This window comes from Colobus angolensis, unplaced genomic scaffold (genome assembly GCF_000951035.1).
Source record: "Colobus angolensis palliatus isolate OR3802 unplaced genomic scaffold, Cang.pa_1.0 Scaffold183, whole genome shotgun sequence".
Lineage (NCBI taxonomy): Eukaryota > Metazoa > Chordata > Mammalia > Primates > Cercopithecidae > Colobus > Colobus angolensis.
In genome coordinates, this window is record NW_012114966.1 from 189,963 (window position 1) to 200,066 (window position 10,104).

At 44.6% G+C, this 10,104-nt stretch overlaps 1 protein-coding gene across 1 annotated transcript; it reads left to right on the plus strand.

Moving 5' to 3' along the window:
- The first annotated feature begins 539 nt into the window (after window positions 1–539).
- Window positions 540–9,130, plus strand: IK (IK cytokine, down-regulator of HLA II). The gene is given in 14 exon segments (XM_011939653.1): window positions 540–625; window positions 720–766; window positions 1,861–2,024; window positions 3,891–3,999; window positions 5,061–5,100; window positions 5,263–5,482; window positions 5,633–5,651; window positions 6,396–6,493; window positions 6,749–6,834; window positions 7,401–7,458; window positions 8,267–8,355; window positions 8,548–8,656; window positions 8,828–8,862; window positions 8,952–9,130. Coding segments are annotated over 14 exon segments (1,128 nt in total). The 5' UTR covers window positions 540–599; the 3' UTR covers window positions 8,980–9,130.
- The last annotated feature ends 974 nt before the right edge of the window (window positions 9,131–10,104 follow it).

A 10,104-nucleotide genomic window follows, 5' to 3' on the forward strand; every position in this document is an offset into this window, starting at 1 on the left:
GTGCTGAATGTTCTTGTATGGGTCTGGCAAGATGAGGAGGGAGATTCCTGAGAGTTCAGACTGAGTAGAAGAAGGGCTAACGGTGGGCCCTCTGAAAAGCTGATTGCGTGCTCGCTTCGGCAGCACATATACTAAAATTGGAACGATACAGAGAAGATTAGCATGGCCCCTGCGCAAGGATGACACGCAAATTCGTGAAGCGTTCCATATTTTTTTAAAAAAAAAGAAAAGCTGATTGCTACTCATCCTTCAAGTATTAGGCTAAATTTTATTTCCTTGGAGAAGCCTTCCCTGATCACCCAGGTGTGGTTAAGTGTCTCCCTTCACCTCCCACTTCCTGTACCTTTGCATAGCCCTTCTGTTTCACTTACCACAGCAATTATTGCACTTTGTTGAAATTGTTTGTCTCATCCGTTGTAAGCACCATTAGAGTAAGAACAATATCTGTCATGTTTAATATTATATTCTTAGTTCCTGGTACAGTGTGGTATAGTGGATGTTCGATAAATATATAAAGTGATTGAATGTCCTAACGCTGCTTGCTTTCCTGTTAGGTACGAGCTGAGATTGCCAGCAAAGAGAAAGAGGAAGAGGAACTGATGGAAAAGCCCCAGAAAGAAACCAAGTAAGTAAATATTACAGAAGGGTTGAGAGTTTAGAAAGGTGGGACTTAAAGTTGGAGCACATTTAGCAAAAATAAAACTTTTTTGTCTTTTCAGGAAAGATGAGGATCCTGAAAATAAAATTGAATTTAAAACACGTCTGGGTGAGTACAGTTTCTATACTAGTGACTCTGCATTCTAGGTGAATTGTAGGGAATTTAATGCTCTGGGAAGGATATGCTTCTCCTTTCCCCCAACCTCCTTTCCTCTTTCTTTCTTTTTGAGACAGGGTCTCACTTAATCGCCCAGGCTGGAGTGCAGTGGTGTGATCATGGCTCTCTGCAGCCTTGACCTCCTGGACTCAGCCTCTTGTGTAGCTGGCACCACAGGCATGTGCCACCATACCTAGCTAATTTTTATTTTTTGCAGACATGGGGCTCTCTGTATATTGCCCAGGCCGGTCTCAAACTCCTGGGCTCAAGTGATCCTCCTGCCTTGACCTTCCAAAGAGCTGAGAGTCTTTCTTGCCCCCAACACAACTAACTCCCATAAAATACTCTAATAGGACTCAGACATGGACTTAATTATTTCATATGTCATTTATGTCTCCTCAGGTACATTGAAAGATTTTTCAGTTTGGGGCTTATGAGTTAAAAGAAGTAACATGGTTAGTGATTAAAAGTTCAAAATTTGGAATTGGAGAGACCTGAGTTTAAACCTTGATGATGAAACCGCATTAAGTGTATGATGTTAGGCAACTGACTTTGCTTTCTGTTTGTTCATCTGTAAAACTTGGGTTATTATTTACCACATGACTTTATTGTAGGGATGAAGAAAAATGAAATCTATAACATGCCTATCATATTGAGCAGGTAGTATAGCTGTTTTTTCCATCATCATCATCAATATTACCTTAAACTTCATCCTTCTTCCTCAAGACTTAATACAATACAGGTGCATAGTGCCCTTGAAGAGGCAATGTAGAAGAGTGGACAAGAGCCCAGGCTTTGGAGTTACACTGTCTGGTTCCATTCTTTGCTCCATTACTTAGTAGATACATGACTTTAGGTAAATTACTTAAATCTCAGCCATAGTATTCTTATCGGTAAAAAGGATGATGTCCACTTCACAGGGCTGTTGTAAAGCTTAAGTGAAACAAAGCTTGCATAGCACTTGGCATGGTGGCTAGCACAGAGTAAGCACATAAGTGACAGCTGTTCTTGTAGATCTTGGCTACTTGCTGCTCTTCTTATTGTAGGCCGCAATGTTTACCGAATGCTTTTTAAGAGCAAAGCATATGAGCGGAATGAGTTGTTCCTGCCAGGCCGCATGGCCTATGTGGTAGACCTGGATGATGAATATGCTGACACAGATATCCCCACCACTCTTATCCGCAGCAAGGCTGATTGCCCCACCATGGAGGTGAGTGAATGGAATCTTAAGAGCCTATCGTGTGAGCCTCAAGCCTGGGAATCAGCCTGGCCTCTGCCCCATGTCCCTCATCCACTGTGTCACTAAGTCCTGTTCACTTTTACCTCTTAAATCTCAGCTGAATCCATTCACTTTTCTACCTCTTCACCAATAACATTCTAAACTATAATCATTTGCTAGAACTATTGCTATTTTTTTTTTTTGGAGACCAATTCTCACTCTGTCACCCAGGATGGAGTGCAGTGGTGCTATCTCGGCTCACTGCAACCTCTGCTTCCCAGGTTCAAGCAATTCTTCTGCCGCAGCCTTCCAAGTAGCTGAAACTACAGGCATTCATCACCACACCTGGCTAATTTTATTTTTAGTGGAGACTGGGTTTTACCATGTTGACTAGGCTGTTCCTGACCTTAAGTGATCCATCGGTCTTGGCCTCCCAAAGTGCTGGGATTACAGGCATGAGCCACTGCGCCAGGCCTCTGGAACTATTAAGAAGGCTTCTAATTGGTTTCTGCACTTCACTTCCACTCTAATTGGTTTCCACACTTTCACTCTGATTTGTTATTTTATCTCTTTATTGAGGTGTTCTTCACGTGCCATATAATTCATCCTTTAAAAATAATTTTTTTAAAACATTTTTGTGGGTATATTGTAGGTATATTTATTTATGAGGTACATGAGGTTTTGATACAGGCATATAATGCATAATAATCACATCATGGAAAATGGGGTATCCATCCCCTTAAACATTTTATCTTTTATGTTACAAACAGTCCATTTATACTCTTTCAGTTGTTTTACAATGTGTAATTATTCCTACCTATAGTCACCCTGTTGTGCTATCATATAGTAGGCCTTATTCATTCTTTCTTTTTTGTTACCTATTAACCACCCCTACCTCCCCTACCCTTCTAAAATATACAGTTTGGCTGGGTGCAGTGGCTCACGCCTGTAATCCCAGCACTTTGGGAGGCTGAGGCGTGAGGATCACTTGAGGTTAGGAGTTCAAGACCAGCCGGGCCAACATTGTAAAACCCCATCTCTACTACAAATTAGCCAGGCCTGGCGGCATGTGCCTGTAATCCCAGTTACTCAGGAGGCTGAGGCATGAGAATTGCTTGAACCCAGAAGGTAGAGGTTGCAGTGAGCCAAGATTGTGCCACTGCATTCTAGCCTGGGTGACAGAGTAAGACTCTGTCTCCAAATAAATAAATTAAAATGTAAATTTTTGTCTCACTACAGTTTAGCAGCTTTTTTTTTCTGACGGAATCTTGCTCTGTTGCCCAGGCTGGAGTGCAGTGGCCGGATCTCAGCTCACTGCAAGCTCCGCCTCCTGGGTTCCCGCCATTCTCCTGTCTCAGCCTCCCGAGTAGCTGGGACTACAGGCACCCGCCACCTCGCCCGGCTAGTTTTTTTTTTTTATATTTTTTATTAGAGACGGGGTTTCACCGTGTTAGCCAGGATGGTCTCGATCTCCGGACCTCGTGATCCGCCCGTCTCGGCCTCCCAAAGTGCTGGGATTACAGGCTTGAGCCACCGCGCCTGGCCCAGTTTAGCAGCTTTTAGTGGTATCTCATTCTTAGGATAAAGAGCAAAATCTTTACCGTACCTGTGAGCCTCTGCAACATCTGGCCTTTCTAGAATGTTCTAGACTCCTTTCTTGAATGTTCTTGATTCACTTTTGATGCAGGACTTTTGTGCAGGGATGTTTTATCTCTGAAATATCCTTTCACAGCACTTCCTTTCCGTCCCTTCACCTACTGTATTGTAATTCAGTCTTTAGTTTGTTAAGTGAATGAATGAATAAATGAAGAGATTCCTGCTCAGTGGTTTAACATTCTTATTTCTTGCTATTTTCAGGCCCAGACCACACTGACCACAAATGACATTGTCATTAGCAAGCTTACCCAGATCCTTTCATACCTGAGGCAGGGAACCCGTAACAAGAAGCTTAAGAAGAAGGATAAAGGTACCTGGAGGGTTAGAGAGAGAAACCTTACCCACAGAGGGCATTTGGTGGTAAAACCAAGGTCTCCTGGAGCTTTCTGTCTCCAGAATATTGAGAGGCTCCTGGGAAGCAGAGAAAAATGGGAGGACTGGAGCATTGGCAAGGAGACAATTACAGCCAGATTCTGTCTCCTTAATCTACCTAAGAAGCAATGGTCAGGTCTGAAGCATGAGGGATGGAGAGTGGGTAGCTTGTGTCCCATTTATTTATTTATTTTTTTAAAGATGTATTTTGGTGAAAACCAGAAAACCTAGACAAATTCTAAAAAGGCTCTAACACTTGACCCACATTTTATTTTATTTATTTATTTTTGAGATGGAGTCTCGCTCTGTCACCCAGGCTGGAGTACAGTGGTGCAATTTCGGCTCACTGCAACCTCTGCCTCCTGGGTTCAAGTGATTCTTCTGCCTCAGCCTCCCAAGTAGCTGGGAGTATAAGCACATGTCACCATGCCTGGCTAATTTTTTTATTTTTAGTAGAGATGGGGTTTCACCATATTGGCCCAGCTGGCCTCAAACTCCTGAGCTCGTGATCTGCCCACGTCGGCCTCCCAAAGTCCTGGGATTACAGGCATGAGCCACCGCTCCTGGCCTTATTTTTATTATATTTATTTATTTATTTTGAGATGAGTGTCGTTCTGTTGCCCAGGCTGGAGTGCAGTGATTCCATCTTGACTCGCTGCAACCTCTGCTTCCTGGGTTTAAGCAATTCTCCTCCCTCAGCCTCCTGAGTAGCTGGGATTACAGGCGCCCACCATCACACCTGGCTAATTTTTTTGTACTTTTATTAGAGATGGGGTTTCACCGTATTAGCCAGGCTGGTCTTGAACTCCTGACCCCAAGTTCAAGACTCACCTCAGCCTCCCGAAGTGCTGGGATTACAGGCGTGATCCACCGCACTCAGCCTTGACCCACATTTTAAACAGAAGATGTTTAAAAGGGCATTAAGAGCTGGAGAGGATGGTGAAGTTCAGTGGAAATTAACTGAGGAGTATGTTCCTGACTCCCCTCTTTAAATTTCAGGGAAGACAGAAGACAAGAAACCTCCTGAGGCGGACATGAAGTATGTATCCTAGCCCCTGGCATCTGATCAGAGGGAGGGGGTTTCTGCATTTCTTGTGTCTGGCATTTTAGGGAGGCGTTGACATGAGAATCTGGAGAAATGGTCAGGGGAAGCGAAGGTGTGTGTGTGAATTTGGCCAGCTAGTGATCTCCATTTTCCCAGTATTTTTGAAGACATTGGGGATTACGTACCCTCCACAACCAAGACACCTCGGGACAAGGAGCGGGAGAGATATCGGGAACGGGAGCGTGATCGGGAGAGAGACAGAGACCGTGACCGAGAGCGAGAACGAGATCGAGAACGAGAGCGAGAGCGGGACCGAGAGAGAGAAGAGGAAAAGAAGAGACACAGCTACTTTGAGAAGCCAAAAGTAGATGATGAGGTGAGATGTGGGCCCTTAGTACCAGATGATGGAGTTGCCCCTCTCTGGAAATGTGAGTAAGGCTGGGTAAGGAATTGATTCAAACTTGGGGGAGGGATGAGTACGAATCTCTCATGGTAACACTAACCTTACATTTTGTGTTCTTTCCAGCCCATGGATGTTGACAAAGGTGAGTTGTATCCACAGCATCTCACAGTTGCTCTAGCAGTCCTGCTTTCCCCTGGGCTGAGAGTTTGACCTACGGCTCAGAGCTGGCAACAGAAGGATTTGGGGACTTCCTGGTTCTGGGTTCTCGTAAGAACCGTGTCTTGCTTTATGGAATAGGTGGAGTTCCCTCCACCTTCCTGGGCCATGGCAGGGCATATTTGGTCTTAGATATAATTCCTGTGGCCCTGGGGTTCTGAGGAGATGAGGTAGAGGTCAAGTATGGAATGTTCTGGATACCCTACCCTACTCTTAACCAGAGTAACTCATTATTTATTGGAGTTTGTTTAAGACTTTGTCAGACAAACAGGTTCTATGCCTTAAAAAATGTTTCTTAGGCTGGGCGTGGTGGCTCACGCCTGTAATCCCAGCACTTTGGGGGGCCGAGACGGGCGATCACAAGGTCAGGAGATCAAGACCATCCTGGCTAACACGGTGAAACCCCGTCTCTACTAAAAATACAAAAATTAGCCGGGCGTGGTGGCGGGCGCCTGTAGTCCCAGCTACACAGGAGGTTGAGGCAGGAGAATGGCATAAACCCAGGAGGCGGAGCTTGCACTGAGTGGAGATCGTACCACTGCACTCCAGCCAGGGTGACAGAGCAAGACTCCGTCTCAAAAAAAAAAAAAAATGTTTCTTAAGTGTGTTGTGGGGAGGAGGTTGTGAGAGCCTCAGTTCAAGGTCTGGGCAGAGTTCTCTTTTCTCCTAGGACCTGGGTCTGCCAAGGAGTTGATCAAGTCCATCAATGAAAAGTTTGCTGGGTCTACTGGCTGGGAAGGCACAGAATCATATCCTTTATTTTAATGTGTTCCTGGGTTCCAGAGAACTGATCTGTTTACTCCAACCCCCTCTGCCTCCCTGCTCCCTCCTGCCCCACCCCACTCCTTCCCTTTTATGCTGAATTTTGACAGAATGAAACCATCCCTTGTTCCTTCCCAGAGCACCCGTAACAGCTGACAGTCCTCTCATAATTTTCATGTTGGGGCTTCTAGCCCTTGGTCCCTCCTGGCTGAAGCTTTACAGCAATAGGTGGAATCTTGTCTAGTGTTTTCTTTAACATAGCATATGCTGAAGAAGCCAGAAGACAAAAAGCAGCTGGGAGATTTCTTTGGCATGTCCAACAGTTATGCAGAGTGCTACCCAGCTACGTATGTGAAACCTGGTTAAGGAAGGAGGCTGGGATGATTGGGGAACAAGTTGGGGGTGAAATGGAAATTGATTTGCTAAGTTCCAGGGCTACTTTTTTTTTTTGTTTTTGGTTTTTTTTTTTTTTTTTAGACAGAGTCTCACTCTGTTGCCCAGGCTGGAGTGCAGTGGTGCGGTCTCAGCTCACTGCAACCTCTGCCTCCCAGGTTCAAGCAATTCTTCTGCCGCAGCCTTCCAAGTAGCTGAAACTACAGGCATTCATCACCACACCTGGCTAATTTTTGTATTTTTAGTAGAGATGCAGTTTCACCATGTTGGCCAGGCTGGTCTTGAACTTCTGACCTCAAGTAATCTGCCCGCCTTAGCCTCTGAAAGTGTGGGGATTACAGGAGTGAACCACTGCACCTGGTCCAAGGCTACTTCTTACTTGGATGAACTATTTTATTAGGCTTTGAGTGGGAGGTCAAGGGGGTGGTCATTCCTATGCAGATAGCCTCTTAGTCGGGTAGGTTTCCAGATGAAGCATAGGGTCAGTGTGTTTAACTGTTTAACTCTTGCTTCTCCTTAGGATGGATGACATGGCTGTGGATAGTGATGAGGAGGTGGATTATAGCAAAATGGACCAGGTATGTAGTTAGAAGGATGGTGGGCGCCTTTGGGTAGTTATTTTTTATTTTTTTTTACACATATCTCCTTCCCCACTCCTAAAAAATCTATCTCATTTACTGGGCTCCACCCTCCTTTAGTTGCAGCAGTAGAAACAACAGCATTGAGGGTCATGAGCAGCTTAACTATTTCAGAGTCTTTGCACAAGATCAAATGACATAGGGTCAAAAATCTATTTTTTATTTCGTATAGCAAAGTGCCAGGCTTTGATTCCCATGGTAGGCAGTAAGCAAGCATCAGTGCATAAGTAGAAAGGGCAGAAAAAATTGCAGTCTTTGGAAAATAACTAAATTTTATTCTAGCCGGGATTGAAGTTTTCCTCTAAGTCTTAAGCAAAATTAAAAAGAAAAAACCACTAATGCCACTAATAGTGAAGAAATCTCTATGCTTCCCCTCAGTTCTTTGTATTGAAATAGCATAGTTTAATCTTGGAGCCTTGTTTAATCCTGCCTCTACCATTTATTAGTTTTGTGAACTTGCCAAGTTCTTTTACTGTTTATGCCTCAATTTCCTCATCAGGAAAATGGAGAGAAGTATAGTTCCCTCTTCATAGATTTTTTAATGAGAATTAAATGAGATGATGCATTTAGTGTACAGAATAATGCCTGTCACATAGTATGTAATAGGCATTTATTATTACATATCAGGGTATGATTTATGAATTGTGGAACCTGGGATTATGGGAGAGTCTGGCTTCAATCAAGGGCTGAAATTTCATTATCACTGACATCTCTTCCTTCCCCATCCCTCCATTCTGTCCTGCAACAGGGTAACAAGAAGGGGCCCTTAGGCCGTTGGGACTTTGATACCCAGGAAGAATACAGCGAGTATATGAACAACAAAGAGGCTTTGCCCAAGTGAGTCGGTACTGAATATGGGCAGGGTGTGAGGAGGGGTGTGGGGATTTGGTGGAATAGTGCACATAAGGTTAGAGGGTATGGCCTGGCTGAGATATTCCCAATTAAGTTCTTTGCCCACATAACCCTGGGGAAACCTCGCCACTGCTATGCAGTCTCTGATGCATTCTTTCCCAACTGTGCTTTTTTCAGGGCTGCATTCCAGTATGGTATCAAAATGTCTGAAGGGCGGAAAACCAGGCGCTTCAAGGAAACCAATGACAAAGCAGAGCTTGATCGCCAGTGGAAGAAGATTAGTGCAGTAAGTAGGATGGCCCCTTGGGTGGGAGGGTTTCAGCTGGGAGAAGACATTAGCCTACAGATTCAGGAACAGGTAAGGGGCTGGAGAGCCATGGAAATGAGAGGTCAGCCTTGGGCCTCAGGTGAGCTTAGATGGGCAGCTCGGTGATAGAGTATCCTGTTCCTTTTGCAGATCATTGAGAAGAGGAAGAAGATGGAAGCTGATGGGTGAGCAGCATTATTTTTCCTCTGGGGGACTGGTGGGAATTGCTTAGTGTATTGATCTTATGCTGACCCCATTTCTCCTTCCATTGCAGGGTTGAAGTCAAAAGACCAAAATACTAATCACCAGTTACAACCGGAGACCCTCCACAAGGATATGCCTCCCACTGTTTTCTTTCTACAATTTCCAAAGGTTGCAAGATGTTTTTTGGTGGATGAATATAAAATTTTATTGTGTAATTACTTGGTTCCATTAAAATTGGTTAACTTGCTAGCTTCTCTGTTGAGCATCTCCCCTCCAGTGCCCTTGAAGCACCAAGAACACTAATTCCACTGGTTGTGTAGAATCACATACAGAAAGCCATCAGTCCTTTCCTGAGCTGTGGTTCTAGATTGCTAGACATGAAGGATGCTTTCTAGCCAGTGTGCCCAGTAGAGAAGGGAATAATGATCCTCACTGATGGGCAAGAGGTGGATAAAGGAATGTAAGGATGATTGGTTTCAAATGTCAGACTCATTCAGGCCCATCTTCCGGCCTAGTCCCTGGACAAAGATTTCCTGGATCCTGCAGTCAGCCTAATGGGCTGCTAATCTGATCCCCAGGCTGTGAAGGACTGGGCTCTGGATGAAGGCATCTAATGAAAATCACTTATGGGTGAGAACCAAAACCTTTTATGAGTTTATGTCTTCCTATGAGCTTTATTAATGTTGAGTACAAATCACTGCCTCCTTGGCTAACGGTGTAACCTTAGGGAAGTGCTTTGGGTTTAGAGCTAATACAGTGTGGCCCTGCAGGTACAGGAATTCCTGTCCTAAAGCCAGAAGGGTTTGGTGCCCCTCATCACCCTGAAACATTTGCCAAGGCCCAGAATAGGTCTGTTGGCCTTTGAATCACACCATTCCCTTCCCTTTTCTTCCTTTCTGCTCATTACCAGCACTTTGGTCTGGTGCCCATCATTAGGTGTCACTACTGCTTCCTGGCTGGATGCCAGGCTGCCACTGTCTACCCTGAGCCCAAGATTTGTGGCCTCACCACATCCAAGAAAGCTAGAAAGTCACCTTAGGCTTGTCTTTGACTGTATTCACCTTGGTAGGAAAGGTATTTGTGAGGAAGCCAGCATTGTGCATGGCACATAAGAGGCTGAAATTGGGCCTTGCTGCACTAGCACCTAGAATGGCTAATTTCAGACAAATGACACCATGGTTCCATGGATGTAGGCAGCAGTCCCAATTATTAAAAAAGGTCAC